This window comes from Elgaria multicarinata, chromosome 2 (assembly GCF_023053635.1).
Source record: "Elgaria multicarinata webbii isolate HBS135686 ecotype San Diego chromosome 2, rElgMul1.1.pri, whole genome shotgun sequence".
Lineage (NCBI taxonomy): Eukaryota > Metazoa > Chordata > Lepidosauria > Squamata > Anguidae > Elgaria > Elgaria multicarinata.
Window position 1 is genome coordinate 132,289,452 of NC_086172.1, and position 22,937 is coordinate 132,312,388.

Sequence of the window (22,937 nt, forward strand, 5' to 3'; positions counted from 1 at the left end):
TGGGAAATGCTCCAGTGGAGTAGCTCAGAGATTAAATTATAGCCTTTATTGTTTTTATTGCATTTAGTCTGTGTGTGCTTGCAGCTGCTAGACCCTGTCCTATCCAATGAGGCAATCAGGCCAATCAGGTGCTCAGTGTGAAGGGGCAAGGAATCCATCACCCAAGCTCTGGGGATATAGTCTAGCCCCAGAACCTTATGGCTTGAGTCTGTGTGCATTGTGCTGTGTTGTATTTAGAGATCTGGTTGGGGGGTGGGGAAATAATTATTGGTATGTTGATGTCAGTGGAGGCTGATGGTTCCAATTTTGGTGGGGCTGTGAATCCATTCTGAGCTTCAGTCAGAATAAGCTGTAAAGGAACTGTCCATGGTGCTGAAAATAGTTTGGGGTTGGGGTTCAGCACCTTGAGCAGCTACTATAAAGTTCTGGCTGGTTCTGACTGAAACCTAGAATGGATTCACAGCTACACTGAAATCGAAGCCACCAGCGTCTTCTGATAGATGTATTTTTAATTGCTGTAATCACCCCTCCTCCAGTCTCGCTTGGGAAGAAGGGCAGTTGGTAAGTAAATAAATGAAACAAAATAAAATAATAAAATACAATAAAAATCCATGCCCTGCTCCCCCTGGCACAAACAGCTGATCAATACTACTCTTAGTTTTCCCAGAGGGCCAAGCACACACGTGGCTCTCCAGCACTTGAGCCGGGGAAGGAACTGCACCCACAGCACCCACTTGTGCATTCTGGTCATCATGTGCCTAGGGATATGCTCACAGAAGATTATTTCTGTGTGTGCATGCTTCCCTAGCTGGATTAGGGTGTTGAGTCAGCATAAAAGTGCAGAGTCATAAATAATATTCAGTGAGACAGATATGTGGTTCTCCTTGACTGTTCCTTTGAATTCTACCCAGTACTTTCTAATTATTCTTTAGGACTCAGCCTACCACTGGGGTTTATATATAAACAGATTATTTTCCCTCTCATTCTGTTAATTTTGCTTAGGGCACTGCAGGTCTGGAAGTGACAGCTTATGAAGAAATGTCCAGCCTGGTTAATTACATCCAACCCATCAAATTTGAAAGTTTTGAAACCTCAGCACGTAAGGATATTTTTGTCCCCTCCATTTAAATAAAGTGTTTCCAAGGAGGTAGAACAAGATATGCTGTGTCTGTATTTACAAGTGTTTGCATGTCATTGGCTTGGATGTCATCTGCTCTCTTCTAAGGGCTCATAGAACCATATATGGCAAACGTAGCCTGCAATGGCAAAATGGAGCAGAGAAATGGCAGCTAGGGAAAGGTGTTAAGTAATCCACTCCCTGCTGCTTCTCTGCTTCAAATTACCCACTCTGGAAGTGCATTCACTTAAAACCGGGGAGGGGGGGGAACCCAGCTATTAGGTAACCTAGTCCTTTCCAGATGTTTGGACTACAACTCCCATAGTTCCTCACCATTGGCCATGCTGGCTAGAACTGATGGGAATTGTCATCCACAACATCTGGAGGGCACCAGGTTGCCTACCCCTGTGTTAAGGCTTTGCTACACCCATTTCTGTGTAACATGTAGTTAGTAACATGAACTAAGCCATTAAAGGCCACTTGAAACATGACAAATCGTATGCACTGAAGTCAGTTCTGCAGAAGGTTTGACAATCAATGTATAAGTTGATATACAGCAAAGTTCACATCTGTATGATGGTAAAATCAGAGCCAGTGTGATGGCCCCCACCAGACTGATGCCTACATGGAAACACTTTCCATGCAGGAATTTTTACATGTTTGAAGTGGATCTTCATTGTTCCTCACAGGGCTAGAGGATGGTGGTGATTCACTAGCAAAAATACATGAACCCTGGTGCCCTCCAGATATTTTGGACTGCAAGCCACATCAGTTCAAGTCCAATGGTTGGGGTGATGATGGGCATTGTAGTACAAAACATCTGGATGATGTTAGGTTGGGGAAGGTTGTCAAAGTAAGACGTTGCTCAAGCTTTCCAGCCATGTAACCAGATAAGGGTGGGATGGTAAACAAACCAAGTGAGACCCGGAAGAGGCCTGGGTTTAGGAAGGTGTAAGGAGAGCAAAGCAAGGGGCAGCAGAAAACAGAACAGGTTTGGGGCACAAACTGGGAGCTCTGACTGAAGCTGTTGACCAGCCTCTTAGCAGGCACTTCCTGCTTCCTTTTTAAAGGGGGGTGCTCGGCGGCTAGATTTGGGGAAGCTCTAGTGACCTCTGGTGAGCCTACTTGCTATAGCAGGGCAGGACTGATGCTCAGTAGGTATTCGCAGTCCATGAATCAGATTCTTTTATTCTGTTCTTCTGCTGGTAGTGTTACTGTGGCCTCTATACTGGTATGACTGAGAGCAGAGAGCTAGAAGATTGTGTACCTGAAACCATGTATCATGATCTGTGATTTCATTCCACCTGACAAAATTTATTTAAAAAAATCATGAACTTGGGCCAATTATTGAGTGGCCTTAGGAGGATTTATGGACTGATGTGGAAAAAAACAGCAACAATTAAATGCAGGCTTTGTCCCTCAAGGTCTTATCTCCCAGTGAATCAACCTCAAAAATGGTTTGATCCAAGCCACATAGAACTCCAGGAGAAGAAATAATAATGCTACAGGCTAGAAATGGAAGAGAGAGCTAATTAGCAGAAAAGTAGTTTCTATCAAAGAACAGACCCTTCCAAAAATATAAGCGATGGCCAAAACCAGGTGATTCCATGCCCCCAACAAATGGGAAAAGGCCTAGCAGATCCAGATTCCTCATCCTAATGACCTCCAAGACTTCTGTCCCCTTCCTAAAACTAGTGTCCGCTGTTCCACCTTCAAAGCATAGTAGGTTCGAGCTCCAGAAGCACTGTGGAGGGCCTCACTGCACATAAGCCGAGGCTTCCTGTCACATGACTTCAGGAGGCCTCTGCACATGTGCAGCAAGGCCTGATAGCCACCAGCCTCCAGAAGCAAGACTGGTAGATGAACAGGTTAAATGCATCACTTCTGAAGAAGAAAGACATGGCAGGGGCAGGGGCAGAAGGGGCACTATGGAAACATGTTGCAGTGTTGTTTTGGGCACCAACCACTAGGTTAAAAAATGTGCAGACTCATGATTGCTAGGGCAAGAAATGCAGTTAATATAATTGTTCATTAAATTTATATACCACTGGCCATATTTAAACATAGGGGCTTCATTGCTGCCATATGCAGTCCTAGGCCCCTGGAGAAATTATCATGCCAAGAAAAGTCGTAAATTAACCTCCGCTAGAACTCAGATTTACCTTTAAAGATCTTCTTTTAGCTCTGGGTCAGAGAAGCATGTATAGGTATTTTTTTCCTTTCTTTTTTAATGAATTGATATTGATATTGGAGAACAAATGGCAGAATGGAAGGGTCTGGAGGTGGAATACTGGGCATACTCTACATTTACTCTGCTTGTTTTTCCAGAGAAGAATCGAAGTTACGTCGTTTCCTCCTTCACCGAGCTGAAGGCATACGAGCTCTTGAGCAAATCGCCCATCCAGTTTGTAGAGTATCCTTTTTAAGAGCCCATGCCCGGTGATAAGAATCCTTGCATACAGAAAAGTTCATTCTGGTGCAGTCACATCTACATATAGTCAATCTGAATTTTGCTCTCTGGAAGTAGAAATGTGATCCTAATTGTGCTTTCCATGACCTAAGGCCAGTTCACAAAATAGACTTTCCCCAGTAATGTCACATATATGGTGTACAAGTTGCTACCTATAGGATTCCAACAGAGGTGGTTATTATGCTTTATGTGTGTATGTTCTGTGTTTTAAAATTTAAAATTTTGTATACTTGTTTTTATCTCAATTTTAGAATTTCTGTAAACTGCCCAGATTGCTCTGGCTACGGGGGTGGTATATAAGTGTAATAAATAAATAATAAATAGTTGTGTAGCAGGATGACATGAAATGTTGGGGAAACGTTTACAAGCAGTTCAGCAATGGACTAAGTTGCCTAAAGAGCAGGAGGTCACTTCACTTGGAGATGCTATGGTTGGATAAGCTTCTGTTGGGGATTGTCCCAGCAAAACGCTTGCTATCGTTTTTCTTTTTTAAAAGCAGAATAATAATTATTATTATTATTATTATTATTATTATTATTATTATTATTATTTCTTACTCACCCCTCCCTTTGGATCAAGGCAAGGAATAACATTAAATACAAAAATTCCATAAAATGCATAAAACTGATTAAAAACATATAAAACTGATACTATATTAATGATCAGACATCTTAAAATTCATCTGGGTATGCCTGCTGGAAGAGATCAATCTTTATGGCTTTCTTATTTATTTTATTTATTTATTTTTATTTAATTACATTTATATACTGCCTGATAGCCGAAGCTCTCTGGATGGTTTACAAAAGTTAAAAACAATGAACATTAAAAACGGATATACAAAAATTTAAAACCATCAAAAGCATAAAAACAATATCGATTTAAAACAACTATTCTGGGGTCAATTAAAAATTCAGCATATGTTGTTAACTGCCTGAGAGAAGAGAAAATATTTATTTATTTAATTACAAATATTTATTTAAAATATAATGACAGCAATCTCATGTATTTACTGCATATTACTGGCTTCACTTACCTGTATTCCTTTACCCACAGAATCAAAAAATAGAACTTGATTTTGAGAAAGGCCTCAGCCTTTCTTTCTGTATCTTACGTTCAAAATATGCATTGCATAAAGTTTACTTCTGTAATTATTTCCTTCAATTTGGGCAGGCTGTGTCTGAGCAGTGGGTTGTGTCTTTGCTTTCTCCCAGGGCCAGATTAAGACCAGCTGATGCCCTAAACACAGCCCAATAATTGTGCCCCCTAGGCCCTTCCATTGCTTAGCTGGCAAGACATTAAGGCCTTAACTAGACCTTCTGGTTAGCCTGCGACGGAGGAAGGAAGATCTCGCATTGTGTTTAATGTGAGATCCCTCCTCTGTTTACATGCGATGCGATGACCTCAGAAGGAGAGGTGGCGTGCCTGCCATTTTTTAAAAAAAACTTTAAGGGGCAGCAGCTCATGAACGCTCGTGTGCAAATGGTAAGGATTTTTTAAAATTTAAATTACTTTTGCCACTTCCCCCACCTCACCCCCAACGGGCACAGCGCTCGCGAGGAATTGCGCGGAGCTGGGTCAAGCCCCAGCACCCAGCCACACGTTCTGTGGTCTTGGGCTCAGTCCGGTACCGGGGGGAAACCAAGGCCAAAGTGGAGGGCGCGATCCTGGGGCAAGGGCGGGATCATCCCTCCCTGATCCCAGGATCCCCTGTGTGTCATGTGGACGCACAGGGACGATTCCAGAGATCACCCTGGGATAAAGCCCTGTCTAGCTATAGCCTAAGACTCAATAAGTGCTGAAGGTGAAATAAGACATTAAAAACTCAGTATTCTTCAAGGCCATCCCCCATGCCAGAACACACAACTTTATTAAATATAAACTGTTTAAATATACACTAAGTAAGCAATATATGCCAATTACTTATAACTAGGGCAACAGAAAAAAATTACAATTTTTCATCACTGTTTTATACTTTTTTAAAAATAAAACTGTTATAAGGGAAAAATGCAAATGCAATGTGGTGCCCCCTTTCCCTTGGTGCCCTAAGCGTGTGCTTATGTTGCTTAAAGTTTAATCCAGGGCTGCTTTCTCCAATGTTATATGAAGCTATTTCTCTGCAGACATCTAACTGTGGAGGTTCTGCTCTCTCCTTTTAGTAGTACACTGAGGTCTGGATTACAAGGATTGAAGACAGGTGTGTGGTGGGAGGCTGATGAATTAATGATTTTTAAGACAGGTATCTTGACTAAGGGTACGCATTTGCTGTGAAACCACATCCAGTCATAGCTAAATACATTCGTGCATGACCATCAGATGTGATAATCTTCAGGTAGTTTCCCCCAGGGAAGTGACTTCCACAGAGGAAATCTGCAAATCATTGCTCTCACCCCAAAACAATCCAACTGCTCTCAGGGCATGTCTGTTGCAATAATCTTTGGAGACTGATCTCCTATTAAGGAAATTCAGCTATAACAAGAGGCAGATGAGCCGAATTTATCCCAAGGGCACTCGGATGGACTCTTCTAACTACATGCCTCAGATGTTCTGGAATGTTGGCTGTCAAATGGTGGCCCTTAACTTCCAGACAACAGGTGAGTTGTGAAACACCCATAGTCTCTTCCTGTCTGGGTTTGTGCTCATGTAGTAGCATTAATTTTTTTACTCTTGTATTTTTTGCATACATTTTCCAGAGCTCTCCTGCTATTTGGCTGTGTTTGTTTTTCTCCCTGCCTTTTCTTCTTTTGCAATCCGTATCCCTTGTATGTTGTCATTCTTTTACTTTTCATTGATTTTTCTGAATTGGATAGTTTAGGGTCATCCCATAATCCAAGCAGTTGCCCAAATCTGCTACTTTTAATTGCCTAGCCTCCACATGTGCTGAAAGTTGTAAACTATGGTGGCCTAGCAGAAAGCTTCCCTGCCATTTGGCATACCTGGCTTTTGCCAATCGCCCTTAAGACCCTCACCCCCTCTGGAACTTCTGGTACACAACGAGATATGGTTCTGAGGGCTGCAATAGGTGTGGGGGGGAGAGAGTGGTGAAAACTGGGTGCCCCATCTTGTGCAAGTGTTTCAGGGAGATTCAAGGATCAGTCCAGGGAAGGCTGGCAGATCGAAGAAAATTGGACTGGAGCAAATCACCGCACGGTGACTTCTCTCTCTTATCTACCCAGGGTGAAACTTTCTAATGAATGTGCACCCATGTCATCAGATATGAAAGTAACTTCCCCCCTTTTCAAGCCACTCTTAAATATACATCTGACAACACCAACCAAAGGGCTGCCTGTACGGTGGCGTGTTGCCAACGCCTTTGTCGTGTTTCTCAGAAAACTCCTGCTTTCGATGGGAGGCAAATGACGAGGCTTGCTAAGTAATCCACAAAGTTTTTATTAAGCAACAAACGTCTCTTCTACCTGAATAGAGTCTAACCACTTGGAAATGTCCCCCTAGGCAAAACTATGCAAACTAAGCAAGACAATTGTCCGCTCAAGAAGACTAGGAAGCCAGAAGCCACTTCCCAAATGCCCCGTAACTTCAGAGAGCCTGGTGCAGAGGCAGGTTCTGGCATAATCGAACTGACTTTCTCACGCCTTCCTTCCGTCCCATTCGTTTGAGCTTCCGGCGGACCCTAGCATCAGCTAGCTTGTCGGGATGCTTACCTCTAGAAGAAAGCTCACTTCCCACTGAGTGTGTAGGATTTGGCCTTGAGGAAATAAGCTCTGGAGAGGGCTGACTCCCAGCTAGGGAATTGCCCGTGAGAGCTTCCTCCCCCACTGGTACAGGCTGGCTGGTGTCTGCCGCTGTGTCTTCTAGTTCTGAATCTGATTCTGTTTGATTACCTGAAACATCTTCTCCCAAAACAGGGGCAGTAGAGTTAGACATGACAGCCTTAAGCTTTCTCTGCAGTGGGGTGGCGGCGCTAATCCCGATGCAGAGGGAGGGTGCGGGTTTTCTGGTAGCCACTAGCATGCTGGTTCCTTTCCCCTGCCCTTTGCCCGTGTGGAGAATGACCAATCAGGGGTCACCATATGCCCAGGAACGCCTGCACCATGACTCTGTGGATAGACGGCACATGCGCTGTACTCGCCTCGCTCTAGGGGAAAAAGTCAGGGTAAGTCCCCGACTTTTTAAAGTTGCAGCTTCATGGGAAAGTGATGGCTGTGAGGTGGCTGCTGCATTGTATAATTGGAACAGCACCACCTCGCAGTCGCTGCAGGGCTTTCAGACTATCTAGGCAGCCCCCAAGATTGGTAAGAATTGATACAATTGATAAGAATAAATCACCACATGGTGATTTCTCCCCATGATATAAATGGCTGTATGGATTCATTATAGGACTCAGTATGTCTTAGGGTTGGGAATAAAGGGGAAGCAGAGAGGAGCCCAGGAACTTTGGGAAACAGATAAGACAAATCAGGAACTTCCAGACAGTACGGGAGACAGGCAGGGGATCCCATTTCAGGGTGAGGAGTGCGGAGGCTGGATACAGAATACAGGGACAGCAGACAGCATATTTGGACGAGTAAATAGGGTCCACAATATAAATTGGGAAGAAGTGGGGAGCACTAGACACAAACCTCTCCTGATATAACAAGGGAGAGAAGGACACAATCATGTGGAAGTGCAATTCACAGGATTTTCTACTCAAATATATTTTTGTAATAGGGAAGTGGAGCCTGCTGCAATTGCAGTACTGATGCTGCACTTTTATCCTGACTACGGCGGTTTCTACATGTTGCTGGTGCTGATGATATTGGCAGCTGTTTGTTACAGTACTGACCTATCAAGTCAGAGAAAATTACAAATGCTTTCAACCAGCACAATCTGTGGAAAAGGAGAAGTCCTTAGTTGTACAGTGCAATAATTGTGACCCTCCCTCCATAGCTGCAGCTCTCTGTAGCTGTGCCTAGTCTCATTTAGGAAAATATAGGGCCTAGTCCATCACTCTCCCTTGCGACATTATGGCCACTATGACTTCCGCTTTCTGTTAACCTCTTTTCTGCCATGATTTCCCTTTCTGCCTTCCGCCCATGTCTGAAAGAGCAGACTTGTGCAGGGAGGGGGAAAGTGAGAAGTAAAGAAAGGGATAAAGTGAACAGGTGGAAAAGAGCAAGGAGAGGTCCAGTGAAAGTGGAATATTGTGGAAAGAGGATTGGGATGCTAGAATGAATGAAAGGTGATAGAGAAAAACAAAACAAATGAGAAAATCAAGGTGCAAGTGGGACACTAGAAGGGATGGAATGAGGGATGTCATGAGAAAGGTTGACCAAGGTGTTCATCCGCATACATTTTAAACCATTTTCAAAGGGGTGGCCATGTTAGTCTGTTGCATCAAAACCAACAAAGGGCTTTTCTACACGAGGCATTTATCATGTCATTCCCTACTTATGGTTACTTATGGATTCTTTAGTCGTGCCACTGCACTTTCACTTCTGTGTCTAACCAGCACTTTCAGTGAGTTTTTTTTAGAGCAGGAAAATGCAGCATTTAATTCTGAAAGCGAAAGAAAGTGCTATTTCTTTTGGGGTATTTCTACTAGTGTGCTATACTACAGTGCCACCTAGAGATTATGTAGTGGAAAAGCAGGGAAGTAAACACTTCTTGTGTAGTGCATGGATCTCAGTTCTGTGACAAAACCGAAAGTAGATACAGCTGATTAACAGCCTCGTGTAGAAAAGCTCACAGAATCTTGTGGCACCTTAAAGACTAACAATTTTATTTTATTTTGTGGCCTACAATTTGATCAGAACTATCTGTCATTAGTTAGAAAAGAAAACATGATGGGAGGATGCTGTTTCCATGTTGTCTTCAGTTCTCCCTTATTAGCTTGATTTATTTTCCTGTGTCTGTCAGCATGTGCATCATTACATCAATCAACTTCTCAGAGGCTCTTTGCAATTAAGTGTTTCCCTACATTGATATCATTTCCATTTAGGAAAAGGCATGTGCACCATCACATATGTGAAATACAGATGTGTTTCTTCCACCACATGTCCCTGTGTGAAGTTACATAATGGTGCCCATACTTTTTCCTATGCAAAGTGGTATCCGTGTAGGAAAATCATTATTCTTCTTTCATTCCTGAATCCATGCATCTGATGAAGTAGGCCATTGCCTGAAAAAAGTTAATGTCACAAGAAATCAGTTAATCTGCCATCTATACACTTTTACTTGGGAGTAAGTCCCACTGAATTCAATGGGGCTTACTTCTGAGTTGACATGTATAGGGTTGCACTCTCATTCCATAAAGGTGTCACAGCATTTTGAATTTGATGTGGGACTTGGTTCTGTGGTTAAAAGTTATTTTTGTAGAGCACATTGAGGACTTTGATCACAATTTCATCTGTTTCTCACACATGCATACCTGAACATGGACGCTCTTATCTTTGCTTATCCCTGCTGGCCTATTCCCCTCACAGATGCTGCTATGCAGCAGAACATGGCTGTCTTTGAATTCAATGGGCAGAGTGGCTATCTCCTCAAACATGACTTCATGCGTCGCCCAGATAAGCAATTTGACCCTTTCTCTGTGGACCGCATTGATGTGGTTGTGGCAAGCACTCTGTCAATCACAGTAAGTAACAACCACCAGGTTAATTTGGGACTAACTGCCCCTTTCATCAGGGGTGTAGTACTAAGTCACAAATGTATTTACCATCCAGCAGGGCTCTTCATGGCAAAATGATTCTATAGTGTCCCACAGGATGGTGTTATTATGGAAAATTCTAGGGTTTTTTTAGTATTTAAAAGTACTTAATGAATCAGAAAAAATGGAAAAATTAACATCTGCCTTGTTGAATCACTCTGACTGCAGCAGCAGTAGAAAGAAAGAGTTTGATATAAGTACTATTAACACAAGAAACACTGAGTTTATTTATTTATTTAAAACATTTGTATCCTGCCTATATCATTAAGATCTCAGGGCGGCGTACAGATATACGAAGTCCCACTGAATTCAATGGGGCTTACTTCTGACTTGACATGTACTGATCTAAAGAAATGAGAACCAGACATTGAAACTTGTTTGTTTACTAGAGGCCTTCAAGAGGCAGGTGGGCAGCCATCTGTCAGGGATGCTTTAAGGGGGATTCCTGCATTGAGCAGGGGGTTTGACTCAATGGCCTTATAGGCCCCTTCCAACTCTACTATTCTACAATTCTATGAGGTGATCTTTTTTCCATCTGATCTTAGATAATTTCTGGCCAGTTCCTCTCAGAACGTAGTGTGAGGGCATATGTAGAAGTGGAGTTATTTGGGCTGCCTGGTGACCCAAAGCGCAGATACAGAACCAAGCTGACACCGAATGCCAATTCAATCAACCCTGTCTGGAAGGAGGATGCTTTTGTATTTGAAAAGGTAACTGCACCTAATGTAAAAAAGAAAAGAAAAAAGAGGATGAGCTTATTCCAAAGATAAGCTTCTCTGTTGGTTCCAGGCTTCCAGGGACTGGAATCAGCTTCCTCTACAAACCATCAACAGTAAATTTCTGGAGAGTATGTAATCATAGGGTGGATCCAGTGTTAGTCCTACTAAAGTAGACCCACTGAAATAAAGTTAGTCATGACTAACAAGTCCTCTTCGTTTCAATGGGTCTAGTCTAACAGCTTTTCTATATGAGGCATTTATTGTGGGCTCATCATTACTTACTTGTGATTGTTTACGGGTTCTTTAGATGACATTATGACCCTCCAGTTTCACTTTTAAGAATACTTTGCGGGGGGGGGGTTAGAGATGGGGAAATGGGGTATCCCGGGACCATCTGCATGCAAAGTGTGTGTGTTCTCCTCTCCCACCCACCTAACTAACACAAGACATGATCAGTTTATTGCAGACATTTCTTAATTATATCAGCCCTGTTCAGAGATTGTGCCTCACCAGGAAATATGGGGCCATGTAGGGAGCATGGGGCCCTATATCAAGGGACAGGGTCTGAAGGGGGGCTGCCACTCAGGTTTGCTTGAATGCAAGTTCAGCCTTCTGCACATCTGCTTGGGTTCTATTCACATTCAAGCAGATCCAAACCCCCTTAAGACCCTGCAGTCAAGAACAGGGAGGGTAGGACCAGGCATGTTGAGATGTTGAAGCCCACATGGGTTTAGATTTCTGACCCAGACATAAAATCTGGGTGACTCAGGTGTTCAGGTGGGCTAAAGGTAACAATTTTTGTAGTCCTGGCTGCTCCCAACCCCAATTACTGTTGGCAGGCAGATATCCAATCTCCTTGGCTCTTTGTTCTGAGCCCACTACAGGTCCCTCCCTTTTGTTACCCTGCTAATTTAAAAGTGATGCTGGGCCTGTGTGAGATTCCATGTTGCTGGTGTCACTACTGAATACTGTCATTGCATGTACCTTTGCATACAGCATTGGCATGCCAATGATACATGGCCGGCTTGCATGCCACTCTGGCATGTTCATGCTGCATGTGCAGGAGCCAGTGACCCTATTTACATGCGACGCCCAGTAAAGCAGGGATAGGAAAACTCTGGTTTGTGGGCCTGACATAGTCCATGGGAGGTCCCCATACATCCCACCAGCTTCCTGCCTTATCTAAAATCTCTGATTACTGAACGGAGCTAAGACAGTTTCCCTGCTCCCCCATCCACACTTCTTTATTGTAAAGAAATTGGAAAGGTATGAGAGGACCTCTCAAGAGCATATATTCAGACTCAAAGAACTGAACATGGGCCAATTATAATCCACAATACTGTACTGGGAACACAGGGAACAGAGAGCAGGCAAAAGTATTTGATATGGAAATGATATAAAATAATATAAAAAGATAAGTTGTCCTTAGACAGAAGGAACCAAAGTTCAATGCTCAGAGAATTGAGGGACTCTTGATTCTTGTGAGTTCCATTTTCTAAAATGTGCTGCTTCAGATTAGCTGCTCAACATGACAGAAAATTGTGGGGTTAAATTTAAGACAAGCAATTTAAGATAAGCCCCTGAACTTTCCATCATATTATTCTTTCTTGCCAGATTTTGATGCCTGAGCTGGCTTCTCTCAGGATTGTGGCTTTGGAGGAAGGAGGAAAGTTCATAGGTCACCGCATCATTCCCGTCACTGCTGTGCACTCAGGTGAGGGCTGGACATTTTTTTGGCAACTGAGATTTGAGGGACTTCTTCACTAGAGCATTTTGGTTGGTTAGTCATTTCTTCACATGAATCCTTATGCCCTTCATGTAATCATAAGGAAAAGGTCAAACCAATGGAACATTGAGGTTAGGATCTTATTTGAATTGTGTACTATGGGGGAAGTATGTATGAGCGATGAAGAAATACTAGAGTACTTTCTTCACTCACTCATATCCTCTCAGAGCGTCATCACGCAGGGGAAAATCGTGTTTGCTTGCCTTCGCTTCTCTGCCCGTGCGTTTGTCCCTCATTATTTTCTCTTTTGAAAGAGGAAGTAAAAAACTTGCATGTGGCCTCCCACACACCAGGAGATAGCAGCAACTTCCATCTTTAAAAATAAGTCAGACTTACGGGGGAGGGGGTTGTCACGCAAAGAAGGCTAGAAAGGGCGGGAGGCATGTTGGAGGCAGACCGCAGAGAACTTAGGCTATGGGGTGGTATATAGGGTGACCATATTTGGGAAACCAAAAAAGAGGACACCTATTGTGTGTGTAGGGAAGCAGCTTTCTGAGTCCTGCAGAAAGTACGTTATTCCCCCGCCACCTTAAAGAACCCGATTGGAGTGGAGGAGGGGAAAGGATTTCATTCTGCACCACCACCATCCACTCCAATTGGGGCCTTTTCTATAATGTCCACAAATGACCCACTTTCCCCTTTAAGACCTCAATTGGAGCTCGGGGTGGGGGAATGATGTGCCTCAAGAAAGCATGTCATTCCCTCCTGCCATGCTAATGGCAGCCTTAAAGAGGAAGGTGTGTCATTCCAGGACATTATTGAAAATTATAGAAAATCCCCCCTGACACCATGGAAAGAACAAAAACCAGGACAAATCCGGGGAAATCCTGACAGTTGGTCACCCTAGTGGTATATAAATGTAATAAATAAATAAATAAATGAGAGGGACCCACAAAAATCCATGGGTGCCCAGTAATGAGCGTGCAATAAAATGCTTATCTGATGGAGCTCAGTCTCCAGCTTCCTGAGGCTTAGAATGTCTCTTCATTGGTGATTTCCACACTCCTTTGGTCCAAAAGTAGTACAGTCCTTACTAAAGCAGCAACAATATGAAATCCAGTGTGGTATAGTGGCTAATGTGTTGGACTGGAAGTCAGGAGATCCAGGTTCTAGTCCCCACTTTGGCCATGAACCTCACTGGGAGATTTTGGGCCACTCACAGACACTTAGCCCAACCTACCTCATAGGGTTGTTGTTAGGATAAAATGGAGAGGAAGAGGATTATGAGTTCCTTGGAGGAAAAAAGACAGGACATAAATGTAATAAATAAATACTGAAGAACACGAACGTACACTATTCCTTCGGTACAGAGCATCATCGCACGGAGGGAAATCACGTTTCCTTACTGCCACTTCTCCGCCCCCACTTCTGTCCCTCATTACTTCCTCATTCTTCCCGACCGGAAAAGAGGAAGTAAACAGAGACAATGTGGCCCATTCAGGGGCTGTTTTATCGTGCTGCTTTTCCTGCACACAGAAGATCATGGCACAGTCCATTTTTTTTTAAAAAAAGTTGGATTTTGGGGGGGTCTATTTTGCAATTGAAATGCGCAGGAGGTGCATGGGAGGCGGGCATCGTCGTCTAAAGTGGGCAGTAGCGAGCGTGCAATAAAACACTCGTCTGATGACGCTCACATGCAGGCTGTAGTTGTCATGCTGGCATTCTAATTCTCAGCATCTCTACATACGCACTACAGACTGGCTCTGTGTTGTGTGTGTGTGTATGTGTGTGCGCGCGCGCATTGGGGAGAAGAGAAAATGGGGATGACAGCATGGACTGAGGATTAATGCATTTTGTTGCTTTTGAGGATTCACTGTAACTTAAAAGCACATCTCTTCCACACCTGCTGTTAATTTCAGTGGGCTTTGTGCAGGAGAACTTACTGGTGAATTGGATTTCACAAGTCAGCCTGTCTGCCTCCCACACTATTACCTGCCTGTCCTTTCATGCCTGTGCTGGCTCCAGGTTCATTTCCAGGCCCAATGACAAGGTGATTCCTCCCATAAGTGCTTTAAGGGCCGGATCTACACTATTGCTTTAAAGCGCTTTATAACAGTTTTATAGCGCTTTAAAGCAGGGCCAAGGTAATTTACGGAAACCCTCCTCCACCATGTCCCCACAATCTGAAGTTTGGAGCAGGGCCATGAGAGGGTGGGGTAGGGGCTTTTGAAAAGCAACTCCCCAGTTATGGAAAGCTCTCCCTAGGGAATTTCACATTGCTTTCCTTTTGGAACCAGGCTTCGACTCCTTTGCTGTGCCTTTTGAAAGATTATTATCGAGTATTTAGTTCCTTTATTTACTGGTTGTCTTTAGCTGTTGTTGTTTTTTTATTATTATTTTTTAAAGATAGTTGGATTTTTAAAATCGCATGATTCTGGTTTGGATTTATTTTATATAAATGCCTGGGGAACTTGCTTTATTGGCATCTAATAAATATAACTGATGAATGCATATCCTTTCTGATATGCAAAATCTACCATTTCAGATGACTTACTACACTTTGCATCATGCTAGGTGCATTTCTGATTGCCTTTGCCATTTTCCTAAACCGTTCCTCAGTAGCATTCTTTTTGCCACATGTTTGCAATCTATTGTTCTGTAGATTTTACCAAGGGGCTAGGAATGATCTTCTGAACCCCATTTTACAAACTTTTCCTGGTCACCCAACTGAATTCTTAATGTCCCTTTTACTTCGGAACTCAGACAAATCAATCACCGAGCAAGTGGCCAAGTTTTTGAACTTGGCCATTTCTATTAGATCCTCTATGATTACTTGTCTTTTTAATAGCTAATTGTATGCTCAGTCCTTTTGTATGTAATTTTTGTTGGAATGGTCTATTGACTGCAATAAACTGTTGTTGTGTTGTCTTATTGGGGAATATGTGCTTTCTGTTTTAGGCTATCACCATGTTTGCCTTCGTAGTGACAGCAACATGCCACTTACGATGCCCTCACTCTTTGTCTACGTGGAGATGAAAGACTATGTTCCTGACTCGTGGGCAGGTACTTTATTCCAAAAGCCTGAAACAGAGAGATCTCTACTCAGTGGTCCAGTGTTCATGAATAGTTTTGCCTGGCTACAGAGGTGGCAGGCAAGAGTGGTAAAATCAACTACAGCCACTCTAGCCAGTACTACAGTGCCACAAAGGTATTTGGAATACAGGGAGGGAGAGCGTGAAGGAAAAACGAAACAAACAACTCAGGGTTTGAGAAAACAAACCGTGGTTTATTCAGTAATATGCCAGACAAGCCATGGGTAGGACAACAAACCATGGGTAAAATAAACCATGGGTTAGTGTGATGTGTGAACCAGGTCAGTTAGTCTGGATCATTATGCATGAAGAATGTGGACAACTGAGAGACATTAAAGTTCAGGTATGTGAATTCTACTATATTCATAGTAATTGAAGGGGCATAGAATAAATAGGAGGAAATGTGATGGTTTTGTTGAAAGTCTTGCATTATTATTCTAGATCTCACCATGGCCCTCTCCAACCCAATAAAGTTTTTCAATGCACATGACAAAAAGTCAGTGAAAAGCCAAGAGGCTAATTCTGAGGTGAGTCCTGCAGATAGTTTGGTTTTAGCTGTTTGTTTGTTTATTTAAAATAATTTAAAATAAACAAACAGCCCACCTTTCCTTGTACAGTTCAAGGTGGCTAACAACAGAAATAAAACACAATTAAAAATTTGAACGGTTAAAACGAATGTTTTGCATGTCTACTCTGAAAAGATGGATAGGATGGAAGTGGGTACTGTCTGAGATTTCTTTGCTTTATTAGCAGTCAGAGAAATGCAGAGATAGTGCAGACCTCAAGGAGCAGGAAAAGAAATCGTGTTTTTTTTTATTTAAAGGAGTCTGTTTCTAAGACGTACTATGAGGTAGAAGTTGGCTGTAGCTCCTGAATCATACAAATAGCATTTTGGAATAAAGTTTCATTCATATGAATAATCTTTATTAAGATCCAGAATTCTACCCATATATCCTGGATATTGCAGAGATGGGCTAGAAGAACTACAAGGACGAGTTTTTTCAAGAGAGACCTAAGTTGACTGGAATGGTTTTATTTTAGGTTTCTTGCATCTGTGCAATGGCGTCACGCCAACCTATACAGTGCCGGTTTAAATGTACATGTTGTCATACTGAAAATACCTTGCCTACTTTCCAGAGGAGGAAGGTCCACAGACACAAAAGGCAACTTAAGGTGCCAAAACACAGTCCAAAAACAAAACTGAAAAAGTAGCCAATTGTTACCAGGGATCCATTTTTGCTATGACTCTGATCCACGACTGATCTTTGTTTTATAGAGGCCCGACTTGCAAAAGAGTCTTTCAACTGCTCAAAATACCAACGGGACCCCTTATGCCGCAGGAACCTATAGTATTCCTCCTTCAAATGGACCTGCAGGTACTACTGTCAACGTGGTTAGAGGTGCAGCAGTACAGGAACATGGGAATATACACTTTTCCAGTGGAGGCTGGTTGAGGGCGATGTCAGTGGAGCAGTAAATCTGCTCCAGGTTTCAGTCAGAACCAGTCAGAACGCTGAAGGGGCTCCCTTGCACAGCTCCCTTCGAGTTCTGACTGAAATCTGGACTAGATTCACCACCCTATTGACATCGGGGCTACCGCTGTCCACTGCATTATTCAGATTCTTAAAGGAGTTGGTGTTGCTCCAGGAGACAGGAAGTAGAATTGTTTCATTGGGTCTAACTTAACATTCTGGCCCTGGTCAGTATCAATGACTTCTAGGCATGAAGGTTGTACATAACCTCCAGTATCACAGGCAGTGTGCATCTCAGTACCAGTTACTGGGGAGCAATGAGCGGAAGGGTGTGGTTGTGCTCAGGTCAAGAGAAGCAGGAGCAGCTTTGCTTGTGGGCTTCTCATGAGCAGCTGGCTGGCCACTGTGGGAAACAGGGGGCTGGTCTAGATAGGTCTGGTCCAGCATGGCTCTTCTGATCAATTGTTATTATCTTTCATGAAGCAAAATAGACACATTTATCTGTTTTTCACCCTCCAGGAGCCTTGGCTACAGGGAAAGAAGAAACAATGAAAGAACCTGCAAAAGGAACTACAGGTAACTCTGATCTTATACTTTTTAGGGATCTTATACCATGTCAAAAGTGAATGAATTAACCTCCATCCTGATATTGTAACTCCATGCTGGAACTGAACTCATTACAAAATATGTGGTGAGTCAATGATTCACCTTCTTCACCTTCTCCTTTTGTCCTGCACAGAATTCTAGCAACCGCTCCGCTTATCTACAGAACCCTGCAAAACTCACCCTAACAGCATATTTTATTTTTGAATGTTCCTCCCACAACTCCTTCACAGTTTAGCACTATACCCATTGTTACGGATTGTGGTGAAGGAATGACTTTCCCTAGTGATGAACCCCTTCTTTACAAAGGTCCCCCCAAGAATAATTACTGATAGGCTGCCACCAAAGGCTAATCCTCACTTGAACACCTGAGTCTGTCTAGCTGCTTGGAGAGTTTTCCAGCCCTCTGGCCAAGAGATATCACTGCAGAAAAGTAGTGACGATGCAGATGTTCACCACTATTTGTCTGCACATTTTTAAAGAGCACCCCCACTTCCAGTCATCTGTCTTAAATCTCCCACCAATCAGCTCATAGGATGACCCCCATGGTCTAGTATTATGAGAGAGGGAGAAAAATATCCAACTGGGTGACTGTAACATTTGCACAATCACACCCCACACAGCACTCTCTGGTGGGACAAACATGCCATTCTCCCAGTTATCCATTATTGTAGTTTGAGTGCTGGGGAAATGTGATATGTGTGCCACAAGAGGGCAACCTTGAGAGAAGATCTGCGTAATAAACTGACTGCGTAGAAAGGTCCCTCAAGTGGATGAAGAAAGTAAGAGGCAATTTAGCATCTTATCGAAACAGATGGGTTTCTTTTTCATGCTGTGTTTTAGAACCACAGACGGCTAGCATTGAAGAGCTGCAGCAGATGAAGACTTTTGGAAAGCTGTTGAAAAAGCAAGAGAAGGAACTGAAGGAACTGGAGCGGAAGACTACCAAGCGCAGAGAAGACTTATTGCAGAAATATGCTGTGCTTTTCACGGAGCTGGTGGCCCAGGCTGGCAAAAAGAAAGCGCTGTACCCACCAAAAGCCACCAAAAAGAAAAGGTAGAAGTCAGATCAGAAGCGAGAAAAACGATGAGATCCTTGTTGGCAGTCAAAAACTTTGGGTTTTTTTCATACTTATTCATTACATTTATCTCCTGCCTTTCTTCCATCATGGTGGCATACATGGGTGGGTGGGTGTGTCTCCCATTCAAACACTGACCAGACCCAGGCCTGCTTAGATTCAGCAACATGGCTGCAGCTGGATGAGTCGATGCATGGGGTCCGAGTGGGGGCACTTGTGCTGTGACCATGCCTTCATCCAGGTATTTGCTCAGCCACAAGAGGGAGGACTCACTGGGGCAAAGGCGAAACGCAAAGGAGAGATGTTGGCAGACCATGCCAGAAGGGCCTGGCACTGCCAAGCAGAAACTGAGAATACACCCAGAGTACCTGGCATATTCTTGGGCTCACTTTCCTGGCCTCTTGCCCTTCATCCCATCTGCCATGCCAGTTGCTGCTGTGGTGCAAAGACTAGAAACTGTTGCTTGCACTGCATCTGCACCCTCTATTATGGACTGAAAGATAGGGAGAAGAGTAAGGATGTTTCCCTCCAAGAAAGCCAAAGCCAAGAATTGGCTTTTATTTATATATGTGATTCCATGTTACCCTGATGGAAACCAATGGCCCTCTTCAGACAACACACTAAGACACGATGGTTAAGTCTTTTTCCTAACCGTGGTGACTACCTAACCACAGTTTAACCACACTCACTAACCAAATGCTGCAAAAGGGTTAGCAGTCCTAACCATGGCTTAATGTGTTATCTGTAAGGTCCCTGTGGTTAGTCAAGCACTGACATAAAGGTCTGTGGCAACAGCATCCCAAAAAGCCAATGCAGCTCCTGCCATCATGCGAGATTGCCGTGGTTGAAAGCTGCCTAGCAACACATGATGCAGCAACTGAAAGCCCAACCCCTCGCTCTTTCTCTGCACCTGCAGAATTTAATTTGACAAGCGTGCTTGGCGAGCGCCTGGCAAAACTGAGCACAAGTGAGTCCATCCATCCCTATCACACTTTGGGAAAGCCCCAAGGCCCAGGGCATCATCAGCACCAGTGAGCATGAAAACCTCTTCCTATGGTCCTCCAAGCAGCTGCAGAAGAGTGGTTACTCCCACACCCTGCAGCTGCGCAGAAAGAAACTACCTACGCTCAAGAAGGGTGGTTAGAGTGGAGGATAGTTAGGCAGGGTGGAAGGTAGTTTGGATAACTACGTTGCAGGCCGTGGTTCCATGATCGTGTGGTGGGAGCACACGACTTGGTTAGCATTGACCACGCTTCCCGAAGTTGCATCTGAACAGGGCCAATATTGCTTTCCAGTGGGATCTGGGTAGGTGCATATATGCAAGGCAGTATATATGGCTACCATCCAGACGTTATGGAGCTTATGTTTTTTCCAATGCAGAGATGAAGTGGGCCATGGGGCTGTGTTGCCATTTGTGTTAATACTGCATAACTGTGCTAATCTCAGTGCTAGAAAAGAGAGTATGTGGAGCAGCCCTGGAAAGGAGTGGTTTATTCCCAGTAGTATTCATAACTGTCACACAAGTGTGCAAGGAAACAGAAAGGGAGCGTCACTGTGACAAGGAAGAAAACAGCAGGACTAAAGGTGCAAATCAATGCACTGGAGAAAATCCAATTATATATGTATTTTATGTAGTTATTTTAATCACAAAAGTTCCAAAATCCCAATGCATTTTGAGGAAATGCCTCTTCATCAAGGGAAGAGAGTAAGAGGATGTTTAAGGTTAAGCAGGGAGCAATAATATTGTCATTTTGTAGTATAGCATTCTTTGATGTGGGACAATTGCAGATTATTAAAAAAGCAGATCTGTGAATGATGACTCCATAATTCACTGCCCTGCTTATAAGGCATAGAGGAAAGGGCCCTTTACAATATAACGGCAATACTACACAAGCATATCACGCAAAATGCCTCTTCGATGGCATGGCAGAGTGTAGTCAATGGTCACCTCTTCTATACTGTGAGAATTGTTCCACTGTGTCTTGTAGTTGCAAAAGGTTACCTTTGGATGTCAGCAGTGCAGCTTTACTTCCTGTGGAGATGGCAGAGAGCCCGGACCACAAAGTCTTGGAGCTGAAAGAGAAGCTGGAGGAAGAACTATTCCAGCTAGGGGAAGAGCAGTATGATGGGATTCGGAAGAAGAAAGAGCAGCAGGCCACAGAGGTATAGACTGCATGGGTGTTGCCATTCATTCATTTATTTGCCTGCTTGCTTGCTTACATACAGCATTTACAGGCCATCGTATAACAAAGTTCTTAGGGCAGCTCACAAGAAAGGAAACAGGTTAAAACTTCAAAATACAGAGAAAAAACAGCTTAAAGCCAAGACAGGTTAAAAGACTGGGGAAATTAAATTGCCTTCTCTAGGCATTGAAATGATGCCAAAGTAGGTGCCAGGTCAGTCTCTTGGAGAATGGGGAATCCCACAAGCATGGTACCACCACTGAAAAGGCCCTTTCCTGTAGCCACCCATTGCATTTCACTTCCAGTGGTGCAAGTCATCTCTATGGGGCTGGAACGTGGTGCACAAACAGATTCAGCCAGCCACATCCTGTTATCTCTGAACTGTGATTGGAAATGGTAGCTGTGCACCTCATGCACCCAAGTGGCACACAGAGGAATCCCCGCTGTTATCTTTGATCACAGATTGGACAAGTCTCGACTTGTCAGATAGCTTGAAACTGGCTGTAATCTGGCTGTCAACATTCATGACTTTAGTCAGCCCAGAGCTCACGCATCAGTTCGTATTATCATTGGCAAAAGGAGATTGCCATGTGTCAGTGCAGCTCCCCATGTGATCAAGTTTAAATTTCATCACATTTTGTGTGCGCTCCAGTAAGTAGGTCATTCCAAACTGAATAAAATATCAATCTGCCACACTGTGGCACTTTCACAAGGAAGCTTACCAGACAAGAACAACAGGCAAAAGGCTTCACATACTTATTGTGTAGGTTTATATAAAAGAACAGTGCCCACGAGGGATGTACAGATTTTGTTGAATCCGTTCTGCCTGCGTTTCCCAGATTGTTATGCATTTTTTGTCATCCACTTATTGATGGAATCAGATTTCCTTAGGGCTGTATGACATTTTTGCTCTCTTTAAATAAATGTCCATTTGCACATTATTAGCGCCCTTGCGCAAATGTACATTTCTACAAATTCCAAGTAAAAAAAATTGGTCTCCAGAATTCATGTGACTCGGAAAAAGCCAGTCCACTGCAGAATTCACATATCGGACTCATAGAAACCTGAACTCATTTGAATCAGTTGTGGATTCCTCCGAGATCCCCAGTGTCCATTCACCTGCACACTGCCACATGGGGTCATGATAGGTCTACATGTCTCCAACGCAACATACAACACAACTGGATTAGTTAGCTGATGTAAGGTCTGGAGGTGGTTAGGTGGGAAAGCCTCTTTGGTGGGAGGAGGCCATTTTGTGCCTGAATGACAGGTTAGAAATATAGTTTGGGTCCAAAGTTCTCATAACCAAAACTCTACTCATAGGATGCTCCAACTGGAAGATTTTTTGCTTATTCTTCCTTTGCCTCGCAGCCCCTGAATATCTGCTCCAGAGGATTGGGGGACGCTCCGGGACAATGTGGGGGAGGTGTTGCAAGGGGCTGCAAGGGGAAGGGAGAACAGCATCCATCCTTCCAGCAGGAGCCTCTGCTGGACCTCAGTCACTTCTGTAAATGGAAGAGCAAATCAGGATCTGACTCATTATTTGAAAAAGAAAAGCAAAGAGTAAAATTAAATCCTAACACAGTAACCACCAGTGTTTTAATTTTTTTAAACAGCAAATTGCTAAAATAATAGAACTTGCAAGAGAAAAGCAAGCATCTGAGCTGAAAGCACTAAAGGAGACATGGGAAAGGTAAGTAACAAAATAATACATAACCATTTTTACAGCATTTCATCTACTAATTTTGCATGGGCTAGCTTTCCATTTTTTTCTCCTGGTCTTCTATTGAATATTTCTAGTCAACTCCCTCCCTTTTTTCTTCACTGTTT

The 22,937-nt window shown here is 43.3% G+C and overlaps 1 protein-coding gene across 1 annotated transcript in view; it reads left to right on the top strand.

Moving 5' to 3' along the window:
* The window catches only part of PLCB2 (phospholipase C beta 2), a 73,985-nt gene that overhangs the window by 41,185 nt on the left and 9,863 nt on the right, over positions 1 to 22,937 (top strand). Inside the window, exons 16-28 of the mRNA XM_063118874.1 lie at positions 1,003 to 1,099; positions 3,446 to 3,530; positions 6,054 to 6,178; positions 10,007 to 10,161; positions 10,779 to 10,943; positions 12,567 to 12,666; positions 15,637 to 15,741; positions 16,212 to 16,297; positions 17,047 to 17,146; positions 17,762 to 17,818; positions 18,689 to 18,902; positions 20,913 to 21,087; positions 22,724 to 22,800. Of these exons, the coding sequence (XP_062974944.1) occupies positions 1,003 to 1,099; positions 3,446 to 3,530; positions 6,054 to 6,178; positions 10,007 to 10,161; positions 10,779 to 10,943; positions 12,567 to 12,666; positions 15,637 to 15,741; positions 16,212 to 16,297; positions 17,047 to 17,146; positions 17,762 to 17,818; positions 18,689 to 18,902; positions 20,913 to 21,087; positions 22,724 to 22,800 (1,541 nt within the window). The remainder of the gene's footprint in view (positions 1 to 1,002; positions 1,100 to 3,445; positions 3,531 to 6,053; positions 6,179 to 10,006; positions 10,162 to 10,778; positions 10,944 to 12,566; positions 12,667 to 15,636; positions 15,742 to 16,211; positions 16,298 to 17,046; positions 17,147 to 17,761; positions 17,819 to 18,688; positions 18,903 to 20,912; positions 21,088 to 22,723; positions 22,801 to 22,937) is intronic.